The following is a 26,718-nucleotide window of genomic DNA, read 5'->3' as shown; positions in this document are numbered from 1 at the left end:
AACTATCAATGAAGGGACAGACATTTTCTTGGGAGATTTCAAAACCTTACCTCTAAGCATCTGGAAGATGGGTGCACCAAAATGAGAGAATGAGCAGGAAGATCAAGGACAAAGATGACTGAACATAAGAGAAATAAAAAGAAGGGCCCGGACTATGGTGCAGCATACTTAGCCAATAACCAGTTTACACTGGAAGAAAAGGAAAAGGGCCCCCAAAAGTGTATCTAAAGGAGGGAAAGAAAACAGTGCTAATAGAACAGAATACCTGATTAGGGTTGGACAAGTAGGAAACAAAGAGGTTTTACAATCCTGGGGAAAATGTATTAATTTCAGGAAGAACAAAAGTTGCCCAGGAGAGAAAATATAATCATAACACACTACTAGTTAGCTAACCAGTGAATAAAAGTCCTAAGTTAAACACTGAATATAAATTTAACAGTAACAAGAAAGATATTCTTGTAATAGGAGGATGAAAAGGAAGAGGCAAAGGTAACTCACGGGTGAGTTAAAAGCACAAAATCCTTATCTTCTTTAACAGCAAGTTAACAGATAATGAATAAAACCCATAAATATGTAACAGAATATATCCCTCCTTAAAAAGATGGAGGTAAATACTAGAAGAAACTGCTAAAAGAGTTAGAGAGATGGACTATTACTCAAATATTCAAACTATTGTTGGATAACTCACTTGTCAATCCTTTTTCAACATCCAAAGAAATTTCAGCCACTGATTATCTAATTGCATTTAGAATAAAAAATTAAGTCAAGCCTTTTAGAAAAGCTGGGAAAACAGCAGGCAAAAAACCCCCAAGAATATATATTCAATCACAACTGCAAACGTCAAATATTTACAACTCAACACAAAACACCTAGAAGTACTTTAAACTAGAAATTTTAACAACACTCAATCATAGTTACTTAAAGTTTTTCATCAGTCTTAATTAAAATAAATTTAATTGAAAAATTAACTGTAGAGTAATATCGTACAAGATATTTTTACTGCACATGACCAACAGCACAAATACAGTAACTATAGTACTCAAATCTTAGTATATTTTTAAATATATTAGATGTGCACAACAATAAAATAACCTCCTACTTTACAGATGCACTTTTCATTCTATGAAATACAAGGCTCACATGAGACCTTAAAAAATCTCTGTTCAAGTGCCCAGGGACAAGGCTAAGCAGTCAATCAACCTTTTAAAACGTCTATAAACCAGAATAATTTTCTTTGAGTTTCATAAGCCAAAGACTATTAAGGAATATTTTAAGACTGAACGAATCTGGTAGCAAAGAAATTAAGAAATTTGGGGGAAAAAACATAGTTCAATATTAACAATAAAGTATATCTGCCAGGTTCTAGGTTTTCCTTGGCACAACCATGAAGCATGAACATCTTTAAAACATGAATACTGAATTCAGTACAATTTTACAGTGTATCTAATTATAGTAGAAAAGTAGATAGTTGATGAGAATGTTTTTTTGAAACAGCTTCTTAAATCCAAATAAATACTGTAATGCAGGGTCTTAGAAAATATATTAACTATAGAAATGCCCACAATTAGAAATGATATCTGGCAATATGGTAATTGAAATGGTATGGCAATGTGAAATGTTAAGAGGAATGATAATGTTAAACATGAAAACGATGATGGGATAATTTTACTTTAAAACCTAAAATAAAAATAAAGAGTGGTGAGCTCATTACTTTATGTATGTTATAAGTAGGAATTGTTACCTCCAAAATATTTATTCTTTCAATGCTTATTTTTTAATTGCCCATATTTGACAGATACTCTGCTAGGTGCTATGTGAACACTGACGAGTAAAACTAGGTTCTCTGCAAAGAAAAATACCTTGGTCTAGGAAGTACCCATTATAGACTTACAAATTTAATTCAATACGGCTTTGGGAACTAAGGAGAAAATCTTTTCCAAGAAGTTACCTCTCTAATTAAGAATGCTATGCACATAGTCAATTTCAGAGGCTCATACATACTCAGAAACTCTAAATTGCTAACTATTGCAGTTGATGTGATTGATACGTTGTCTCATCAACTGCCTGTGTATTTTTCCCCAAAGCACATTCTTACACACAAAATTTTTTAAAACAATGAAGTATTTCCTCTGTTCTTTCATCCTCAGTCTTAGTAAAATATACAACAAAATCCAATTTTTCATCTGGATATCAAAGAATTTAAACCAAATATATTCCACACGCGAAACAAACATCCTAAGTTTTCTAACACCGTCAGTGTGTCAGCAAATATGGGGCGAAGCAGTTGTGACTACGTGGTGCTGCTGCAATCACTCTTCATCGTCTCTTTGAAGTGGTATCACCTGAATTTCTTTGGCTATCCTTTCTGCTAAGGTTTTATTATTCGCAGCAATTATTCTTCGTGACATCAAGTCAAATGGCCCACCTAAAATCAAACCAAACATGATTCCTGTAAAACTAGTATAGTATGTGTGTTGGTCAATCATAGCATTTTAATAATTTGTTTTCTTTAAAAAAAACACAAAAAACTGTCATTATCATGTTTAAGCTTTGGCAATACATAAATGAGTTTTAAGAATCTTTTAGTAAATACCAGAGTTTTTTGGGGGGGGGGCTCTCAATCATACCAGTCTGAAAAATGTCATTTTTTTTCCTAAATTTAAATTCATGAGTTAACATGCAATGTAATATTAGCTTCATCTACTTCTTTCCTGTGTTCTTTTTCTAATCTTTTTATTACTTTTATTACCTCTTTCATGTTTGGGAATCTATGGACAGGAAATCTGACTCCACAGCACAGCATTTTCATATCACTCTCCTTCCCATTTCTTTACTTCTTCATTGCTTTTCTCCCTGACCACTGGTGAATACTTTTAGCCCAGGTTCATTCTTCACTTAAAAAATTTTCACCATCTTGGGGCACCTGAGTGGCTCAGTGGGTTAAAGCCTCTGCCTTCGGCTCAGGTCATGATCTCAGGGTCCTGGGATCAAGCCCCACATCGGGCTCTCTGCTCCGTGGGGAGCCTGCTTCCTCCTCTCTCCGCCTGCCTTCTGTCTACCTGTGATGCCTGTCTGTCAAATAAATAAAATCTTTTAAAAAAAAGAGTTCCGGTGTACAACATGTATTTAACCTGGACTAATGGGGAAAGAATGGAGATAGCGTTCATATTTAAGTAATGTGTTCACGCCAGGGACAAAATGAAGATTTTGACAAACTGAGTCACGCTCCAGCTCACTATATGGAACACACATCTGAAAGTAAAAGAACTACGGCCACAGCAAGCACTGTTACAGATTCTGGACAATATTAATGGTCATACTGAATAAATATTATACTTTTGAATTTTCTTTGTTGTATAGCTTGGTTTATTTTTAATTTGAAAATGTTTTGGTTTCATAGTTGTATCTTTAATTTGGTTTTATGTTTACACATGTATAGTGATTTTAAAATAAAGTAATTCAAGATGGAAAAAAAAAGAGTTCCCGATACTCATGTCTGAAGAGGCTAATCATTTATCATTATTAATCCCACATTATAATTAGCTTCTTATCCTTGCCTCTATCTCTAAATTTGTTTTTTATTTTTTGCTTTTTTTTTTTTTTAGATTTTATTTGACAGAGATCACAAGTAGGCAAAGAGGCAGGCAGAGTCAGAGAGGGAAGCAGGCTCCCTGCTCAGCAAAGTGCCCAATGCAGGCTCTGATCCCAGGACCCTGGGATCATGACCAGAGCCGAAAGCAGAGGCTCAACCCCCTAAGCCACCCAGGCGCCCCTCAATTTGTTATTCTTATTTTGCAGAAAACTACATGCCTTGTTTTTGTTTTGTCTTTAAGAATTTATGTAATAAATACTAATATATATTAAACATTAAAGGAAAAAAGCTACATATAAAGGAAAGTCCAACAGAGAGAAAAATGCTTTTACTGTTCCATAATTTTACCTGTCACGTCCAATAGTACTCCACCAGCTTCGGTAACAATAATGCCAGCTCCTGCCATATCCCAGCAGTGAATTCCCATTTCATAATAGGCATCTGCAACTCCAGCTGCCACAAGGCACATATTAACAGCTGCTGTTCCAACACCTCGGATCCTAACAAATAACATTTAAAAATCAGATTGAAAAATATCTTTCAAAAAGCCTCCTCCTCTAGTTTAATTGTTGAGAGAATTTACAAGTTAAAAAAAAAAACTTACTAATTATCATGATATACTATACAGATGACAAAATTAATCCCCACAGAGCATTGGTTTAGTAAGCTAAACACTAAAAGATATATTCAGGGAAAAAAAAAATGGAAAAAATGCCATCATTCTTCTATAATGGCATGCATGTATATTCATATTTGTCTCAACGCAGGGACTACAGCCCCATAATACAAGCAGTCTCTAGGAGGAGTAAAATATGTTATTGGTCACTGACACGTGTGTACATCAGAATGTGTGACTAAAGGGTTAACGGCACACCTGGGCTCTGGTGAGACGGAAGCCTACCTGAAGAGTATTACAGGTTTGTACCTCTTCCCTGGAAATATCAATGTAAATATGGATACTGCTTTGATAGCCATTACAGTAATAACCGATTCAAGAAAGAATCACTAATAAATGCCAAAATGAGCAAGCGCAAGACTGGTATTTACATAATGTCAAATTACCTCCCCCTAACATATGTAATGCATGCATATATCATTTTATTGTGTTTTGTTTTTATCACATATCATATATATTGATTTTTTTTACAAACTGAATCTATTGGTATTTCATGTCTCTTTCTCACATTTTGGTAATTCTTACAATATTTCAAAATTTTTCATTATTATGTTGATCAATGATTATGACTCACTGAAAGCTAAGATGATTAGCATTTTTAGTAATAAAATGTTAAGGTATTGTGCACATTGCTTTTTTATTATATACTTCATATACCATGGTATAATAGAAACATAACTTAGATGCACTAGAAAACCAAAAAAATCATTTGACTTGCTTTATTGAGGTAGTTGCTTTATTGCTGTAGTCTAGAACCAAACCTGCAATATGACTGAGGTATGCCTGCACCTATAATGGAAAAGCATCTTTATAATGGTCTACCAATATCAAGTGAACTAACTTATTATCACCAATAATGGGACGAAAAGCTATCAAGTGCCTCCTCCTATGATGCACTGAGAAAGACATAACATTGCTTCTCTGACATTCGTGACAAAAATGTATAACTCCAATCTTGAGGAAACCAGACAAACCTAAATCAAGGACTTACTACAAAATAACTGGCATACATTTTTCAAAAATAGCAAGAGCATAAAAGACCAAGAGCAAGCATCTGTTCCAGGTTTTAAAAACTGATGATAAAGGACAACTAAATGCAATGTTTGATCCTGGGTTGAATCTTGGATCTGATTTTTTTTCAAAGTTTGAATAAAGTGTCACTATATTAGATAATATATCACTGTTAACTTCCTGATTTTTACAACTGTATTACAGTTATGTTAGGGAGTATCCCCTTTATTAAAGAACACTGAAATACTTAAGAAAAAGTGTTCATCATGTCTGCAAGTAATTTTCAAGTGATTTTTACTCAAACTCCTTTTGTAATTATTTAAACCCCTTCATATAAGGCCGTGAGATCTGTTCATTGAAAAGGAAATAACAGGAGTTGGGGGGAGCAGGAAGATGGAGTGGTAGGAGCATCCTGAGCTCAACTCCTTCCACAGATACACCAAGATAACAGCTCTATCTGTGCAAGTCACTCTGAAAAATGACCCGAAGTCTGGCATCCAAAGTTAACTGTGGAAAGACCAAATCTTCTGCCCTCTTTAGGGAAGAATGGGACAGAGCTGCCCTGGAACCAAACCCCCTGGATGAGACTAAAACAGAGAGGAGCGACATCCCAAGTGTGGAGAAGTGAGATGATCAGACTCCATGCCAGGTACCCCAGGCACTAGGAAACCACACTGCGAAGATGAGCTCCCATAACATTTGGCTCTGATAACCAGTGAGGCTTAACTTTGAAAGCTGTTAAAATCAGCAGGGTTTAACTCCAGGTACTTTAAAAATCAGCAGGCTTAGCTCTGGAAGAGCTAAAGCGCAATGGGAAACTGTCCTTGCCCTAAAATAACCCAAAACAAAAAACCTATAATAAATACCCCAGCCTAGATACAGCATAGAAGCAGCAATTTGAAAAGTGCCTGTGGTATACACAGAAAGAGACTTATTTACTAATCACAGAACAAGTGCTGGAGGGGCAGGAATCTTCAGGAAATTTCTCCAAGAACAAAAGTATATGCAGGCACCACTTCACTTCCTCTCCCCTAGCCTAAGTAGCCTGACACGTGTGGGAACCTGTGTAAACCCTATCCACCTATCTCACTAGCACTATATACCTCACCCTCCCCATACAGCCCACACCCCACAACTTGGTAGGTATCCCTGAAAAAGCAGCTCATGCCCACCACATCCAGCAAACAGCCCCAGCAAGGACTAGTACCACTGCAAAGTGACTCTTTCTTGGGTAGAGGCAGGGATAACCCCACACACCAGCACACCCACAGTTCCAGCAACCAAACCTTTGAGCTGGCCACCCCAGGAGAGTGCCCTGCACTTGGTGTACCTGCAGCTACAGCAAAGAGACTGGGTATAGCTATCTACTCTGACTGCCCACCCCTCCCAACAAAAAAAGCTTCTCAGGGAGCCCCACAGGGAAAGTGCCCTGCCTTCTGAAATGCCCATAGCTAAGGCAAACTAGATGTAGACACCTCCCACATACAACCATACAGTAGTCTTAAGCCTCTCAGTGGTGCAAGACCAAACCTGGAATGATATGCCCATAGCAAGCAAAATAAGACAGGTCACTATAGCCAACTGGACTAAAGGCAAATGTGACTGGGCCACAACAGCAGGTGCACAGAGCCCACAAAGACACCCCTGTAGTGCATGGTTCTGATGCCCAGGGGCACTGGGCTCCAGGGCACAGAAGCTTTTCTTCATAAGGTCACTACTTTCAAGACCAGGAGACAGAGTTGACCTTCTTAATACACACACCCAGAGTTTGACCAAATGAGGAGAGAGAAGACTATATCCCAAATGAAAAAACAAGAAAAAAAATCACAGCAAAAAAGCTAAATGACATGGAGATAAGCACTATGCCTGATAAAGAATTCAAAGTAATGGTCATAAAGATATTCCCCACTCAAGGGACTTGAGGAAGGAAAAAAAAATAAAAAGAAAAAAGATTGCAGATCTTCAACAAAAAGATAGAAAATTAAAAAAAAGAACCTAACAGAGATGAACTCAATAATGGGGGGGAAAAAACACACTAGAGGGAATCAACAAAACAAAGGATGCAAAAGAACAGAGTGATGATCTGGAAAACGGTAATGGAAAGCAACTAAGCTGCACCAAAAAAATAAATAAATAAAGGAAGATAAGGAAACTCCATGATTTCATCAAGCATAATAACATAAGCATTATAGGGATCTCAGAAGGAAAAGAAAGAAAGAAAACTTATTTGAAGAAATAATAGCTGAAAAATTCCCTAACCTGGGGGAAGAAACAGAACTCCATATTCAGGAGGCAGAGCATCTAAGGAGAGCCACATCTCCCTACATTATCATTACTTTCTGCCTCATTAATTATTAAAAGAATTGTAAAAGCAACAAGAGCAAAAACAGTTGCATACAAAGGAAACCCCATAAGGCTATTGGCTGATTTCTTGGTAGAAACTTTGCAGGCTAGAAGACAGTGTCAAGATATATTCAAAGTGCTTAAAGGAAAAACCCTGCAACCAGAATACTCTCTCCAGCAAGATAATCATTTAGAATAAAAGGAGAGATAGAGTTTCCCAGACAAACAAAAGTTAAAGGAGTTCATTACCACTAAGCTAGCCTTACACAAAATGTTGAAAGGAATTCTGAGTGGAAAGAAAAGGCCCTAACAGTGAGACAATTATGAAAGGAAGAAATTTCATGAATAAATAAAAATAAATAATAAAGGTAGGCAAATCTCTTAAAAAACCAGTATGGAGATGAAAACACAAAAGCAGTAAAATGAATTATATATACAATACTGAATCAAGGATACACAAAATAAAATTATATAAAATATAACATTCATAAAATGTGGGTGGGGAGTAAATATTTCGTGCTTTTAGAATCTGTTTGAACTTAAGCGACCCTCAACTTAATATAGACTGTTATACCCATAAGATGTTATATATTAACCTAATGGTAACTGCAAATCTAAAACCTATAATAGATAAACACACACAAAAAAGGAGATAGGAATTAAAAGTGTAACACCAAAAAGCCATCAAAACAAAAGGGAAGAGAGTAAGAGAAGGAATGGAGAAAAACAACCAGAAAGTAAGTCACAAAATGGCAATAAGAACATACCTATGAATAATTACTTTAAAGGTAAAAGGACAAAATGCTACAATCAAAAGATACAGGGTGACTGAAAAGATTTAAAAAAAAAAAAAAAGAGAGAGAGAGAGACCTATCCATTTGCTGCCTATAAGAGGCTTACTTTAGACCTAAAGACATGTATACACTTAATGGATGGAAGAAGATTCCATGCAAACAGCAGTGAAACAAAAAGCCAAGGTAGCAATATTTAGATCACAAAAAACTGTCTTATGTTACAGTCTCTGTTTTAAAGTCTAAGCCTGGCATTATATAATGATAAAGGGAACATTCTAAAAAGAGGATATAACAACTGTAAATGTCTATGCACCCAACACTGGACAACCAAATATATAAAGCAACTACTAACAGGCATAAAGGGAGAAATTGACAATAATGGTAGGTGGCTTTAACACAGCACTTACATCAGTGCAAGACCATCCAGAGAAAAAAATCAATAGGAAACTATCTTTGAACAACACATTAGACCAATGGACCTAACAGATATATATACAACATTCTACCTGAAAACAGCAGAATATATGTTCTTTTCAAGTACACACAGAACATTTTCCAGAACAGATCACATGTTAAGCCATAAAACATATCTCAATAAAATCCACAAGACTGAAATCCTATCAAGCATCTTTTCTGACCACAACACTAGAAATCAATTACAAGAGGAAATCTAGAAAGAACACAAATATACAGAGGCTAAACAACATGCTAGTAGACAATCAATGGGTCAACCAAAAAAAAAAAAAAAAATCAAAGAGGGAATAAAATCTATGGAGATAAAAGAAAATACAACTGTCCAAAATCTTTGAGATGCAGCAAAAAGCAGTTCTAAGAGGGAAGTTTGTATCAATACAAGCCTAAATCAGAAACAAAAATCTCCAACACCTAACCTTACATCTAAGAAATCTATAGAAAGAACAAAGCCCAAAGCTAATAGAAGGAAATATTAAGGCCAGAACAGAAATAGAGACTTAAAAAAAGAAAGAAAGAAAGAAAGAAAGAAAATGTCAGTGAAACTAGGAACTGGTTCTCTGAAAAGATAAAGCTGATAAGCCTTTAGCCAGATTCAGCAACAAAAAAAAGAGAAAGGACTGAATCAGAAGTGAAGGAGGATAAATAACAACTGATAGCAGAGAAATGCAAAGGATTATAAGAATATTATGAAAATTATATTGGGCAACCTAGAAGAAATGAATAAATTCCTAGAAACATGTAAACGTCCACACCTGAATCAGAAGAAATAGAAAATTTGAACAAACTAACTGCTAGCAGTGAACCTCAATCAGTCATCAAACTCCTAGCAAACAACAGTCCAGGACCAGATGGATTTACAGGTGCATTGTACCAAACATTTAAGGAAGAGTTAATACTAAAATAAATTTTATTTATTTATTTATTTTTAAAGATTTTATTTATTTATTTGACAGAGAGGAATCACAAGTAGACGGAGAGGCAGGCAGAGAGAGAGAGAGGGAAGCAGGCTCCCTGCTGAGCAGAGAGCCCGATGCGGGACTTGATCCCAGGACCCTGAGATCATGACCTGAGCCGAAGGCAGCGGCTTAACCACTGAGCCACCCAGGCGCTCCTAAAATAAATTTAAAAAAATAAAGACTATGTATTCTTCTCGAACTATTCCCCCCAAAAATATTAGAAGGAAAGCTCCCAAATTAATTCTATGAGGTCAGCATTACTCTGACACCAAAACCAAAGACACTACAAAAGAAGAAAACTACAGGTTAGTATCTCTGATCAACACAGATGCAAAATCCTCAACAAAATATTAGCAAGACAAGTTCAACAATACATTAAAATGATCATTCACCATGATCAAGTGGAATTTAGTCCAAAGATGTAGGGATAGTTTAACAGTCACAAATCAATATCATACACCACATCAACAAAATGAAAAGTAAAAATCACACGATCATCCCACTAGAGGCAGAAAAAGTGTGACGAATTTCAACACCTATTTTTGTTAAAAACCCTCAGCAAAATTGGTTTATAGGGAACATAGCTCAACATAATAAAGGCCATATATGAAAAACCCACAGCTAACATTATGATCAATGGTAAAATACTGACTGACAGCTTTTCCTCTAAGAGCAGTAACAAGACAAGGATGTCCACTCCCATCACTTTTCCTTCAACATACTGGGAGCCCTAGTTGCAACAATCACACAAGATAAAGGAATAAAAGGCCTCCAAGTTGGTAATGAAGAAGTAAAACCGTCACTACTGGCAGCTGCCCAGCTACTATACATAGAACACCCTAAAGACTCCACCAAAATACAGTTAAAAATGAGACATGTTTATACCAAATCAATTTTTAAAAAAGATTAAAATTATGTGATGCCTTTGATTCCAAATATGCTTTCCTGCCTATTTGTTACTGCATATCAGATTTAAGAAAGAACTAGTAACAAATGTTAAACAGACATTTGACTGCTTTTCAAATACATAAAACCAAGTTAACTTTAGTGGCTTTTGATAGTTTATATAAAGAATGGCATATGGAATTTTCCCCGTTTCTCATGGGCTATGTGATCGTTCATAGCTCATGTCCTAGAAAGCACAAATATCAAGCTCTTTCATAAATGACCCCTTGGTATTTCTATTCAGAGATAGAACTGTAGGCTGGAAGAACTACCTACTGGCAATGCTTCTGTTCATTTCTAATAAATATCATGGGCTCTCAGGCAAGGGGTCTGATAGTCAGAAAAGAACATATTCTTTTATGGACAAATACTGCCAGAGAGTACTTAATTATCAAATAATCAAGACTGTGGTATAGATTTTACAAATGTGTTCTGAAGTCTATCTTAGTCTGATATTTGGAGAATTTTTGGCATAAAGTAAAAAAGAACTATCTTTAGTATCACAGAGATTTGAGTTTGCACCGCTACTTAGCTGCTTAAAACTGTAATCTTGAGAAAGTTTCCTCTTCAAGTTTCACTTTTCTTGTCATCAAAATGGGGATACCAACTTATTCTGGACACTGCTGTTAATGGTTATAATAAATATATGCAAAGCCCCTAGGAGAGTGCCTAACATCTGAAAGGTCCTCAAAGACTATATTTAAGATGAAATTATTCTTTAAACCATGATGCCAGAAAACATTACAGAAGCAAATCGATGTGCATTCCACCTAAATAAGTCCCTAAAAATTAAACTAAAGGAAATAGACCTGTAATGATTTAACTTTGCTACATAAATATCATTTACTAGTTAGGAACTTATTAGACTGTTTCTACTTGTTTAAAACATCCATTCAAATTATAACTCTCTTTAGTTTCATGTACATGTGTAAATAACCCTTCCAAATTCACATTCAATCAGCAGAATGCAAAAGATCACAGAAAGAAATTAGTAAGTCAGCACTTCTTGGCAATATTTTCCTTGTTCTACCTTTAAGAACATACAAAAATAAAAGGGCACTGTATACTTTTTACTTCAGACCATGGAAATAGAAAAGGTTAAATTTATAAAGCACTTATAGCTCTTTTATGAATAACAGAAACATTTTATCGCCGACAGTTAAAGTCCTTGCTTCAAAATAGCGCTGTAGCTACAGGCTTTTTTATTCATATTGCTCTTCCCTCAAGGATATCATTCTGGGACATTATATACCTTCTTTTCTTCTTCTTCTTAAGTAGGTCCCATGCCCAATGTGGGGCTTGAACTCATAACCCCAAGAATAAGAGCTGCATGCTCTAGACTGAACCAGCCAGGCATCCCTAGGTCCTATACTTTCTTGACAGGAACTTTTTTTACTTTACTTATTACAAAACAGGTCACAGATCTACAGCCTAGAATTATAGTGTGTATCAGACCAAACTGTACATATAATGTCCTGACTCCTAAAATGAAACTCTAATGTTGGAGACAGAGAAATGGTCTGGAAGCCAGGGTTCTAGTCACATCTCCATCTACCTGTGTGATCTCAGTCACTTTACCTCTCTGAACCTCAGTCAAGTCATCTACAAATAAGTCTGGATTATCCTATGTTCATTGGTGAGTTTTAAGAGCCTTTTAAATCAAGATTTTCAGAAGGCAAAAGGTAGGCATAATTGGTAGTGAAATAAAATCCCCCAAATCTGTGGTTATTATTTTTCTCTATTTTTCTTCATGAAAACAACCACAATAAAGGTCAGGAGAATTCTACTTAACATACACATTAACTACACTAAATTTAAGAACCTCAAAACTCTAGCTTCCCTTTTAATGACAAATGTATGTACCTGTTTAATATCTGCTTTTAATTTCTTCATCTACAAAACTTCCATTATGGAAGGACCCTCAGGTTTGGAACATAATAGTGGCATTCTGATTGAAAACTCACTATTATCTTCCCACCCAAAATAAAAATAAAATCAATGAGAGCAAGTAAAACCTATAGGAACCATTCCTTCAGCAATTCTAGGAACTAGAAAACATAAATTCTCTGTAACTAGTGGGAAAACAGAAAAATCCTAATATAGCACTGCAAGCTTGAGGATACAGAGTTGGGGAGGGAGGCAGAAAAGATTCTGTCACAAGGAGGAGAAGGGAGCAGAAGAGCCAGAGGGAACACAGACAAAGCTACCTTAAGAAAGAGAAAGTGAGGAGAGGAAGCAAGATGGTGGAAGAGTAGGAGACTGAACTATCATAATGTCCCAGGAGTTCAGCTCGATAGTTATCAAACCATTCTGAACACCTACAAACTCAACAGGAGATAGAAGAGCAGAAATTCTAGGAACAGAAAATCAACTACTTTCCAGATGGTACGACATGCAGAGAAGTGAATCCAAAACGATGGGAAGACAGACCACGGCAGGAGAGGACCGCTCCTGGCAAGTGAGAGAGCACAAAATTGGAACTTTTATAAGTCTGCTCCACTGAAGGATGTCGCTCCAGAGGCTAAGCGGGGTTGGGGGGGCGTGTAGAGCCCTTGCAGGGACAGTATGGTTTCAGGACCCGCAGGGTGACAGAAAGACCAGGGGTGCCTGAGTATGGCAGAGCTCCCAGGTATCAGAGCAGGAAAGCCGGCTACAGATATGGAGCTGAGGAGTGCAATCTCAGCTCGGGGTTACCTTGATCTGAGATCCGAGGCACAGTCAAGCCACTGCTCTTCCAGTAGATACCCTACAAGTGGCAGATCCAGAAAGACCCCCTCCTTCCTCCTCTGAGAGGAGCAGCACAGGAGCACACTGCAGGAAGCTGCTGGGTTTGGAAAGTCCAATCAGGGCCATGCACCAGACAAAGAAACACAGTCACAGGCAGGATGAGCACGGAGTGTGGCCGGAGACCAGGGAGATGGGAGAGAATGACTGCTTTACTCTGAGGGTGCAATGAGGAGTGAGGCCCCGAGCTCTCGACTCCTATAGGCTGGAGACTGGGAGGCTGCCATCCTCATTCCCTTCCTCCAAAGCTGTACGGAAATCATTCAGGGAACAAAAGCTCCCGAGAGAAAACCCAAGCACATTACTTAGCCTGGCCCCTGGCAAGGGCGGTGCAATTCTGCCTCAAGCAAAGACACTTGAGAATCACTGCAAAAGGCCCCTCCATCAGAAGAGCAGCAAGAACATCCATCCAAGACCAAGTTCACTAATCAATGAGAACTGCAGAACTCCAGAGATAGGGAAAAACAACACATAGAATACATGGCTTTTTTTCCCAAGATCCTTTAGTCTTTCAAAGTTAACTTTTGTAAATTTTATTTTTTTCTTATTCTACTTTTTTAACTTTTCCTCTTTCCTATTTATATGGTTTTTAACAACTATATCTTATCAATACCTTTTAAAAAAATCTTATTAACTTTTCATTGTTATAGTCATTCTATCCCTTCATTGTATTTAACCTTATTTTTTGTATACATAAAGGATTTTTCTTTAAAATTTTGGGATATAATTTCTTCTAATAGATCAAAATATACCCTAAATCTAGCACATGGCTTTTCTAGTCTCCAGCCTGATCACATTCTCTCTTTTCTTATTCCTTTTTCCAACCAACCTCTTATCAATTCCTTTTTCAGAATCATTTTGAATTTTCATCTTTACAGTCATATTCCAATGCTTCACCATGTTTACCCTTATTTTTGTATATATGTAAGTTTTTCCTTCTTTAAAATCTCTTCTAATAGACCAAAATACACCCAAAATCAAGTGGTGGCTCTGTTCTATTCACCAGCCTAATCTTTTTTTTTCCCCCCTTTCTTCTCCCTCCAGTTTCGGGTCTCTTCCAATTGGGTTAGTGTACAGTTTTCTTGGGTCGTTGCTAACCTTTTAGTGTTTTGTCCTCTTGTTTATCTAGTCTTATCTGGGTAAAATGATGAGAGAAAACTCACCTCAAAAAAAAGAACAAGAGGAAGTACTGACACCGACTGACCTAATCAATATGGACATTAGTAAGATGTGAACCAGAGTTCAGAATAACAATTATCAGGGTGCTAGCTGGGCTCAAAAAAAGCATGAAAGACACTAGAGAATCCCTTTTTGGAGAAACAAAATCCCTTTCTGGAGAAATAAAAGAACTAAAACCTAACCAAGTTGAAATCAAAAAAGCTATTAAAGAGGTGCAATAAAAAATGGAGGCTCCTACTACTAGGATAAGCAAAGCAAAAAGAGAAAAAGAGAGATAAACAACTACTGGACCATGAGGGGAGAATTTGAGAGATAAGTGATACTATAAGACAAAACAATATTAGAATAATCGGGATCCCAGAAGAAGGAGAGAGAGAGGGGCAGAAGGTATATTGGTGCAAATTATAGCAGAGAATTTCCCTAATTTGGTAAAGGGAACAAGCATTAAAATCCAGGAGGCACGGAGAACCCCCCCCTCAAAATCAATAAAATAGGTCCGCACCCCATCATCTAATAGTAAAACTTACACATTTCAGTGGCAAAGAGAAAATTCTAAAAGCAGATCAGGACAAGAGGTCTGTAACATACAACAGAAGAAATATTGCATTGGCAGCAGACCTATCCACAGAGACCTGGCAGGCCGGAAAGGACTGGCATGATATATTTAGAGCACTAAATATGCAGCCAAGCATACTATATCCAGCTAGGCTATGATTGAAAATAGAAGGAGAGATAAAAAGCTTCCAGGACAAACAAAAATTAAAAGAATTTGCAAACACCAAACCAGCCTTACAGGAAATATTGAAAGGGTTCCTCTAAGCAAAGAGAGAGCCTAAAAGTAACAGACCAGAAGGGAAAGGAAACAATATACAGTAACAGTCACCTTGCAGGCAATACAATGGCACTAAATTCATAACTTTCAGTAGTTACCCTGGATGTAAATGGGCTAAATGCCCCAATCAAAAGACAGTGGGTATCAGAATGGATAAAAAAAAAACAAGACCCATTGATATGCTGTATGCAAGAAACTCATTTTAGACCCAAAGAAACTTTCAGATTTAAAGTGAGGGGGCAGAGAACAATTTACCATGCTAATGGACATCAAAAGAAAGCAGGAGTAGCAATCTTTCTATCATATCAATTGGATTTTAAGCAAAGGACTATAATAAGAGATGAAGAAGGACACTATATCATACTTAAAGGGTCTGTCCAACAAGATCTAACAATTTTAAACATCTATGTCCCTAACATGGAAGAAGCCAATTATATAAACCAATTAATAACAAAAGCAAAGAAACACATCAACAATAATACAGTAATAGTAGGGGACTTTAACACTCCCCTCACTGAAATGGATAGATCATCTCAGCAAGAGATCAACAAGGAAATAAAGGCTTTAAATGACACATTGAACCAGATGGACATCACAGATATATTCAGAACATTCCATCCCAAAGCAACAGGATACACATTATTCTCTAGTGCACATGGAACATTCTCCAGAATAGATCATATCCTGGATCACAAACCAGGTCTCAACAAGTACCAGAGGATTGGGATCATTCCCTGCATATTGTCAGACCACAATGCTCTGAAGCTAGAACTCAATCACAAGAGGAAAGTTGGAAAGAACTCAAATACATGAAGGCTAAAGAGCATCCTACTAAAGAATGAATGGGTCAACCAGAAAATTAAAGAAGAATTGAAAAAATTCATGGAAACAAATGAAAATTAAAACACAACTGTAGAAAAATCTTTGGGACACAGCAAAGGCGGACCTGGGAGGAAAGTATATAGCAATGCAAGCCTTTCTTAAGAAAAAAGAAAGGTCTCAAGTACACAACCTAACCCTACATCTAAAGGAGGTGGAGAAAGAATAGCAAAGAAAGCCTAAACCTAGCTGGAGAAGAGAAATCATAAAGATCAGAGCAGAAATCAATGAAATAGAAACCAAAACAACAGTAGAACAAATCAACAAAACTAGGAGCTGGTTCTTTGAAAGAATTAAAAAGATTGATAAACCCTTGGCCAGACTTATCAAAAAGAAAAGAGAAAGAACCCAAATTAATAAAATCACGAATGAAAGAGGAGAGATCACAACCAACACCAAAGAAATACAAACAACTATAAGATCATATTATGAGCAACTCTACACCAGCAAATATGACAATCTGGAAGAAATGGATTCATTCCCAGAGACATATAAACTACCAAAACAGAACCAGGAAGAAATAGAAACCCTGAACAGACCTATAACCAGTAAGGAGATTGAAGCAGTCATCAATTATCTCCCAAGAGATAAGAGCCCAGGGCCAGATGGCTTCCCAGGGGCATTCTACCAAACATTTAAAGAAGAATTAATACCTATTCTCCTGGGACTGTTCTAAAAGATAGAAATAGAAGGAAAACTTCCAAACCCATTTTATGAGGCCAGAATTACCATGATCCCAAAACCAGACAGACCCCATCAAAAAGGAGAATTACAGATCAATATCCTTGATGAACACAGATGTGAAAGTTCTCACCAAAATGTTAGCCAATAGGATCCAACAGTACATTAAAAGGATTATTTACCACGACCAAGTGTGATTTATTCCTGGGCTGCAAGGTTGGTTCAACATCCACAAATCAATCAATGTGATACATTAATGAAAGAAAGAACAAGAACCATATGATACTCTCAATAGATGCTGAAAAAGCATTTGACAAAGTACAGCATCCTTTCTTGATCAAAACTCTTCAAATGTGGGGTACATATCTCAGTATCATCAAAGCCATCTATGAAAACCCACAACAAATATCATTCTCAATGGGGAAAACCTGACAGCTTTTCCACTCAGGTCAGAAATACGGCAGGGATGTCCACTATCATCACTGCTATTCAACACAGTACTAGAAGTCCTAGCCTCAACAATCAGACAACAAAAAGAAATTAAAGAAATCTGAATCAGCAGAGAAGAAGTCAAGCTCTCACTCTTTGCACATGATATGATACTTTATGTGGAAAACCCAAAAGACTCTACTCCAAAACTGCTAGAACTCATACAGGAATTTAGTGAAGTGTCAGGATATAAAACCAATGCACAGAAATAAGTTGCATTTCTATACACCAACAGCAAGAAAGAGGAAAGAGAAATTAAGGAGTCAATCCCATTTACAGTTACACCCAAAACCATAAGATACCTAGGAATAAACCTAACCAAAGAGACAAAGGATCTGTAATCAGAAAACTATAAAGTACTCATGAAAGAAATTGAGGAAGACAAAAAGAAATGGAAAAACGTTCCATGCTCAAGGACTGGAAGAATAAATATTGTGAAAATGTCTATGCTACCTAAAGCAATATACACATTTCATGCAATCCCTATCAAAATACCATCAATTTTTCTCAAAGAAATGGAACAAATAATCCTAAAATTTATATGGAACCAGAGAAGTCCCCGAATAGCCAGAGGAATGTTAAAAAAGAAAGCCAGAGTTGGTGGCATCACAATTCCAGACTTCAAGCTCTATTACAAAGCTGATATCATCAAGACAGTATGGTACTGGCACAAAACAGACACATAGATCAATGGAACAGAATAGAGAGCCCAGAAATGGACCCTCAACTCTATAGTCAATTAATCTTCAACAAAGCAGGAAAGAATGTCTAATGGAAAAAAGACAGTCTTTTCCAACAAATGGTGTTGGGAAAATTGGACAATCACATGCAGAAGAATGAAACTGGACCATTTCCTTACATCACGTACAAAAATAGACTCAAAATGGATTTAAGACCTCAGTGTGAGACAGGAATCCATCAAAATCCTTTACAAGAACACAGGCAGCAACCTCTTCAACCTCAGTTGCAGTAACTTTTTCCTAGAGACGTCAAAAAGGCAAGGGAAGCAAGGGCAAAGATGAACTTTTGGGACTTCATCAAGATCAAAAGCTTTTGCACAGCAAAGGAAACAGTCAGCAAAACCAAAAGACAACTGACAAAATGGAAGAAGATATTTGCAAATACATATCAGATAAAGGACTGGTATCCAAAATCTATAAAGAACTTATCACACTCAATACCTAAAGAACAAAGAACCCAATCAAGAAATGGGCAGAAGACATGAACAGACATTTCTCCAAAGAAGACATCCAAATGGCCAACAGACACATGAAAAAGTGTTCCATATCATTTGGCATCAGGGAAATACAAATCAAAACCATAGTGAGATACTACCTCACATCAGTCAGAATGGCTAAATTTAACCGGTTAGGAAATGATAGGTGTTGGTGAGGATGCGGAGAAAGGGGAACCCTCCTACACCATTGGTGGGAACGTAAGTTGGTGTAGCCACTCTGGGAAACAGTATGGAGGTTCCTCAAAAAGTTGAAAATAGTGCCACCCTATGACCCAGCAATTGCACTACTGGGTATTTACCCTAAAGATATAAATATAGTGATCCAAAGGGGCACATGCACCCAAATGTTTAGAGCAGCAATGTCCACAACAGCCAAACTACGAAAAGAACCTAGATGTCCACCAACAGATGAACGGATAAAGAAGATGTGGTATATATACACAATGAAATACTATGTAGTCATCAAAAGAAATGAAATCTTGCCATTTGCAACTACATGGATGGAACTAGAGGGTATTATGCTGAACGAAAGAAGTCAATCAGAGAAAGACAATTACCACATGATCTCACTAATATGAGAAAACTGAGAGGAAGGGTGGGGGACAAAAATGAAACAAGATGGGATCAGGAGGTAGACATACCATAAAAGACTCTTAATCACACGAAACAAACTGAGGGTTGCTGGCGTGGTGGGGAGGTAGGGATAGGGTGGCTGGGTTATGACACTGGAGAGGGTATGTGCTATGGTGAGTCCTATGAAATGTGTAAGCCTGATGATTCACAGACCTGTACCCCTGGGGCAAACAATACATTATATGTTAATTAAAAAAAAAAAAAGACAAACATAAAAATGCTGAACAACATGTAAAAATTGCTAATTCACAGTCCTGCTATAGGAAAGGGGCTGGGAAAAAAAGTAGAACCTCAACTCACAGCCACAAGGAAGCTACACTTCTTGGGGAGAGTCAGATAAGATCGGTTATTCTACATATATGTGGATTCTAAAAACAAAACAGGATTAAAAAACAACTGAGCTCTTAGAGAACATACTGGTGGGTGCCAGGAGTGGGAGGTTGAGGGGATTGGCAAAATGGGTAAAGGAGATCCAAAGGTACAAATTTCCAGTTATAAAATAAGTCATGGGGATATACTACACAGTGACTACAGTTAGTAATTTTGTACTGCATATTTGAAGGTTGCTAAGAAAGTAGATCTTAAAAGTTCTCACCACAAGATGAATAAAATCTGTATGTGTTGATGTTAACTAGACTTACTGTGGTGATTGTTTCACAATATATCCAAATATGAAATCACTATTCTGTATACTTGAAACTAAAATAATTTGTCAATTTATTGCCAAAAAAAAAAAAAAGAGAGGTGGCACCTCTTTTAGACAAAGAATTGATGGAAAAGAATTAGGCATGAAAAAATAAGGATCCTGCAGAAATGAAAGCGAAATAAGATAGGCTAACCCTCACTGCCCACCACAATTTAATAGATTATCAGAAAGGAAATTGTACAGAAGGTCAGAACTGACAGCAAAAACAGGTACCAGAAACCCTGATCACAAAATAAAACAGAATAGAAAAAAGAAGACCATAATCACATAAAACTACTATAAAATATCAGGTATTTGTTAATGAAAGTATTTGGGATTTTTTTTTTTTTTTTTTTTTTTTTTGCCTGATACAGTCTCTCCCCAAAACTCAACAATGAAGCTATAAAAAACTGAAAATGAAATCAATCCAACCTGAATTAAATATCCTCAAATAAATATTTGTAAATATGGGGGCAGGGGAGGGTGTTAAATGAGAAATACAAAAACTACTGCAGAAACTGTGGGGGGAGGGTGTGGAGAAAGAGAAAACAAGAAATGAGTGAACCCAGAAAAGGTGGCAGAAGGGAGAGACAAAATTAAATCAGGAATGAAATCCCAATCACAAGGTACCTGAAGGACAACATATGCCAATAAAAATCTAATCAAAGGCAATGAAGAAAGGAAATACAGGAAAGTAGTAAAAAGGGCTAGAAAGAGAGGAGCTGAGAAAGAAGACCCAAAGGAAACAGCATTCCTACTAGTGCCCTGATGAAAATGAAAACAGAACAGAAAATGAAAATGAGAACTGAACTAGTATTTAAAACTATAACTCAAAAAAATTCTCCTGGATGAAAAAAGACCTGAATATACATGTTAAAGGAGGAAATTCTGCCAGAATGAGCAATTCCAAGATCTGTCCTTGTAAAGCTATTAGCCATGGAAGATTAAAAGAAAAAAAATTTCTCAGAGTCTCCAAGTAAAACATGAAATTTTTTTTTTTTAAGATTTATTTGTCAGAGAGAAAGAGAAAGCACGTGTGAACGAGCACACACAAGCAGGGGGAGCGGCAGGCAAACGGAGAAGCAGGCTCTCTGCTGAGGAAGGAGCCTGATGTGGGACTGGATCCCAGGACCCTGGGATCACACCTAAACCAAAGTCAGACGTTTAACCAACTGAGCCACCTAGGCATCCCAAAGTATGAATTTAAAAGCCAAGAAAATTAGAATGGCATCAGATTTCTCAAAAGCAACATACAAAGCAAGGCAACAGTAAAACAGCATTTTCAAGACATTTAGCTCATACTGTTTCTTAAGAATATTATATCCAACCAAGCTGTTCAAGTTTCAAGGCCAAAGAAAAACAGTACGGAATGTGCTAGAACTCATGGAGTCTTATGCACATGTGCTCTTCTCAAGGAATCTACAGAGGATGAGATATAAAATGCTTGCTATCCTTTCCTAAAGTCAAGCAAAAAACTAAGACCAATGTATGAGACAGGTGAAGTAGACAAAAAATAAACAACATAATAAGGTTCATCTTTAGGCTATGTATCAAATACTATACCCTAATAATGGAGAATATACTTTTTTTTAGTATGTACAGAACTGTCCCCAAAATTAATCATATACTAGGCACAAACAAAATATTAGTAAGCTCAACAGCAGATTCATTACAATGTAATAAAACTACTAAAATTAAAAATGAAATTTTTAAAAAATTCCTTATATAAATTTAAGAACACAACTCTCAGGTAAAAGGAAATACAAATTACAGATTTTGTGAAAAATAATTAATGAAAATCCTACATATTAGTATCTGTGGGATACATTTAAAACAGCAGTAAGATAAAAATTCATAGCCTAAACACTTATATTAATAAAAAAATTAAAGAATAAAAATAAATTCAAGATAGGAGAAAAACTGTATATCAGATTAATAAATCATAATCCTGGTTCTCTAGGGGGAAAAAAAATGACAAAACACTAAGTAATTTAATTAAGATTTCCAAAAAGAAAAAAGCACAAATATAAAAAAGAACAAGTAACAAGGAAGAAGTAACTATTGATAGAAACAAGAAATAAATTGTAAGAGTCTACCTTGTATTCTTCTATGCAAATAATTTGAAAGCTGAGAGGAAGTGGGTAATTTCTTAGGCTGTGGAAATACTCAGATCAAAAGTGGCTGAAGAGATGTGACAACTATATTCATGCTTGACCCAACTACACTGACTTGCACTGGAGGAAGAAAAAGCTACAAAAGACATTATTAGGTCAACTGCAGAAACTAAATATTGATGGTAGATTAGATAAAATGTAAATTTATAAAGTCAACAATTGTATTGTGGTCATGAAAAAAAATCCCTAATCTCAGGAAATAAATTGAAGTATTTTGGAGTAAAGAGCCATAATATACGTAATTTACCCTAAAACAGTCCAGAGGAAAAAAGGTGTATATGCACTTGTGTATGCACGCATTCATGTACACACACACACACACACACACAGGAAATAATGAGATGATAAAGCAAATGGAGTAAAATGTTAACAACAGGTAAATCTGAGTAAAGAGTATCCTTTTTTATCCCCCTTATTTCTGCAAATTTTGTTAAGTTTGAAATTTTTCTCAGATAAAAAGGTTTTTTAAATTATATTACAAAATTATAATTATGGGAGTGATCCCAAGCCTGTTAATGGAAAATTTATTCTGAAAATGTTAAATTCTCTGGAACTTTAGGGAAGAAATGAAAAGAGCTTACCCATGAATAGGAATGCACAAAAGCTTTTCCAGATTAGAAAGAACAATTCTTACAGTCTCTGGTGTTCTGGAGGAGCCAAACTCTGTCACCAAAAGTGATTTGGTAATATCTAAAAGAAAATGTTTTAAATAATCACTAAAGTTTAGTAATAAGAACTCTGATTTAAAAATGTGATCCTTGTAATTCAAAATAAAATAGGACCATTTTCATCCCTCGTTCTAGTTGTAACATATTTCTTTCATTCTAAGCCTTGAAGTATTAGAATTCCGATAAATTTATTATCTTTAATAATCAAGGAGTCTGCTTCTGTGAACATCTCCCCAAAATATAAAATATAACCAATCTGCTTACATGCATGATACCTTTAGTGGGAAATAAGCAAATACATTAAATATTTAAAAAGAATTTACAAAATAAATAATTTAAATATCGCTTTGAAATAAAACAAAAGTTTAAACTGAATGGTGGCTGACCTCCATTTACTAAATTGATAGATTACCCAATATTTTCTATTCAGTCTTTGAAACAACATGATTGAAGCTCTTAACACACTCAACACCTTTGGCTAAGAGACTCCCTGTGTAGCATACCCTACACTTCATCTCCTTCCACTAGTATACGCTTACCAGCTTGTTCTAAACATGTTCACAATTACTGTTTCTTCTAATAATCCAATAATCTAATTTAAGAATTATAAAATGCAAAAATTACAAAAAGGGAAAGATTTAGTTTCTACAAAAGCTACCACATTACTTTTTTTTTGCATTTAAAATGCTTCAATTTTTTTTAATTTAATTTTTTTTCAGTGTTCCAAGATTCATTGTTTATGCACCCCACCCAGTGTTCCATGTAATACAAGCCCCCCTTAATACTCACCATCAGGCTCACCCAACCCCTTATCCCCCTCCCCTCCAAAACCCTCAGTTTGTTTCTCAGAGTCCACAGTCTCTAATGGTTTGTCTCCCCATCCAATTTCCCCCAACTCACTTCTCCTCTCCATCTCCCATGTCCTCCGTGTTATTCCTTATGCTCCACAAGTAAATGAAACCATATGATAACTGACTCTATGCTTGACTTATTTCACTCAGCACTTTGATAAGATGCATGTTTTTTTACATGTTATCTTAAAAATTAGGATATGTCCCAATCTTTAGGGTCTTAGAGTTCAATAAAAAGAAAAGGAACTAGGGCGCCTGGGTGGCTCAGTGGGTTAAGCCGCTGCCTTCGGCTCAGGTCATGATCTCAGGGTCCTGGGATCGAGTCCCGCATCGGGCTCTCTGCTCGGCAGGGAGCCTGCTTCCTCCTCTCTCTCTCTGCCTGCCTCTCTGCCTACTTGTGATCTGTCTCTGTCAAATAAAATAAATAAAATCTTTAAAAAAAAAAAAAAAAAAAGAAAAGGAACTAAAAATCTGCTCTCAACTTAAGTGTCTGAGGAAAAAAATTATAGAAGTATGGGGGGATTCTGAACTTAGACTGATTTGCAAGTATCTTTAAGTTCTTGCTGCACTTAGAATCTGAAGTACAAACTGTGGGAAATGTTGGACATGGTTTACGGAAAAAAAGGGACTCAAAAGTTCAATGAGCTGTCACATAGAAGACAAAATGCCAATCATCAAGGTCATAAAAAATATACAGACCTCATTTTTAATGATTCCCAACATTAACAGACTTTTTTCCCCTAGATTTACAGTCTATCAACTGGTTCCGGTGACATCAGATCAGAGAAATTTGACAAACAATTTGAGATGTAGTGGCTGAAACAATAAACCATGAACTTCACAGGGGCAGGAAGCCATTCTTATTCATCTTTCTATTCCCAGCATTTAGCAAGCTGGTGAGTCTGAGTGGTGTTTGCTGGACTATACTTTCTTCCTTGCTTCTACTAACACATTCAAAACTGTAATGGAAATAAAAATGTAAAGGGAAAAGACATGTAATTTAAGAATCTGTTAAAAACTGGGAGAACTCCATTGGTTAACTCAACAATAATGAAAAACATGTATAGAATATCAACCACACCAAAAATGAGAGGATAAACCTACCTTCCTGTTGTGAAACCTGTAATTTTTGACCATTACAAAAGGCTCCCTTTCCTTTCCTGCCAGTATACATCTTATCCTCCAGGCAACTGTATACCACTCCAAATTCCATCTACAGAAGGAAAAAAGTTTCCTTTATCAAATTTGAGTATTTTTCATCATTAAATCACTACTTTTTTTTAAGGCAGGAACAAAAAAATCTGTATACTGAGAATGTTTTCAAATAACTATTATGGGATACTTAAAATGCTAATTTCCAGCTTAAACAGAGGAAAGAGGTCATCAGACTTCAATCATTGACTCTTGTCCCATCCATTTCTCAACTCAAACCACCTCAACTCTCACCCTCCTGCCTCAGATAGGTAAGTATTTCCTACTTTCTAAGGTGAATCTTCCTTCTTTATTGATTCCGACCCTCTCAAATGTCTTTGAAATACTCCTCTACCAACTGATCCTCCTCCTCTCAGATTTCCATTCTGATACTTTCACACCAAATTTCTACCTCCCCCACAAAATTTTCAAGATGTTATCTTCTCCTTTTCCCTTCACTGCCTAAAGGGTAGTCTATACTTCACCTCTTTTATTCTCCTCTTAACAAAAATTACAATCTGGCTTCTGCCCTGATCACACACACTTCCAAAACTTCCCCGAAAGAGATTACCTGTGAATTCCTATTAACCAAACACCATCTCCAAATATTGGCGACTGCTGACCATCATCCATACTTTATTACTTAATAAATAATTACTTTATTATTATTACTTAATCCAGTACTCCCATGTTTCTGGCAGTATACATAGTCCTACCTCTTTCATTAATATGTTTTTGTGTCACTTTTTCTGAGGACCTTGTTCTCTGTCCAACCCTTAAAAGTGGTGTGTAGGTCAGGATTTGTTCACTCTTCCATTTCTTCCATCCCCTTCTTGGATGTCTATATTCTTAGAAGTTTGTTCTTTCCAGTTCATAAATTCAACTACCACATTTAACTGTGGCCTGTACCACCTACAACCACACTATCACAGGGAAGAACCTATGCTTCCATTAATCTTGCAGAAATCTCAACCAAAGAGGTCAAAGATCACTCATTACCTGATCACACATCATTCCTTCCCCAAATGTCTTCTTCAAATTTTATTTTTTGGTTTCATTTTTGGTTCTGGCATTTCCTCAGCCACCCTCACTGCCCCATCTTAGTTCAGAATCACCCACCCTGCCCCTCTGGTATGATCTCTGCACTGCAAGAATTATCTGTCACCCTGTACTTGAAGAACCTCTACTGGTTTTCTACAGCCTAAAAATAAATGTTCTGGCACAGACAAGCCACAGTGCCTCACAATAAAACCACAACTAACTCGCCTCATCATTTCTACTCCTGCCACTTTCAGAGTTCACTCGCAATGAACATCTCGTTCCCTACACACATCATGCTCTTCTCCAAGCTGTTCTGATTAAAATACTTTCCTCCGTTTCTTCTTTATCTGAAAAATTCCTCCTTTTCTAAAACCCAACTCACATGACCAAACTCTAAAGACCCCTTCTGTTATGAAGATTTTCCCCAAACCACTCTTGGGAAGAACTGGATACACCCTCTTCATGTTCTCACAGCATTTGTTTCATAGTTCCACTATGTATTTATCTGTCTGCCCATCTAACTTCAGCATGAACTGTGAGTTAGTTCAATGGCAGGGACAGCACATAGCCCAAGGCTGATTATAGAGTAAAGGCTCCTTTAGC

At 36.5% G+C, this 26,718-nt stretch overlaps 1 protein-coding gene across 2 annotated transcripts in view; it reads right to left on the bottom strand.

Annotated features, from left to right (window-relative positions):
* Positions 1 to 501: 501 nt before the first annotated feature.
* IMPA1 (inositol monophosphatase 1) overlaps positions 502 to 26,718 on the bottom strand; it is a 34,265-nt gene continuing 8,048 nt past the window's right edge. For both annotated transcript variants that reach the window (XM_044245390.1, XM_044245389.1), the window contains exons 6-9: positions 24,988 to 25,096; positions 22,946 to 23,054; positions 3,941 to 4,092; positions 502 to 2,425 (exon numbers count right to left, since the gene is read on the bottom strand). In XM_044245390.1, coding sequence (XP_044101325.1) covers positions 2,310 to 2,425; positions 3,941 to 4,092; positions 22,946 to 23,054; positions 24,988 to 25,096 — 486 coding nt within the window. In that variant the 3' untranslated portion in view covers positions 502 to 2,309. The remainder of the gene's footprint in view (positions 2,426 to 3,940; positions 4,093 to 22,945; positions 23,055 to 24,987; positions 25,097 to 26,718) is intronic.

This window comes from Neovison vison, chromosome 4 (genome assembly GCF_020171115.1).
Source record: "Neovison vison isolate M4711 chromosome 4, ASM_NN_V1, whole genome shotgun sequence".
NCBI classification, from domain to species: domain Eukaryota; kingdom Metazoa; phylum Chordata; class Mammalia; order Carnivora; family Mustelidae; genus Neogale; species Neogale vison.
This window is presented reverse-complemented; position numbering and strand designations above follow the sequence as displayed.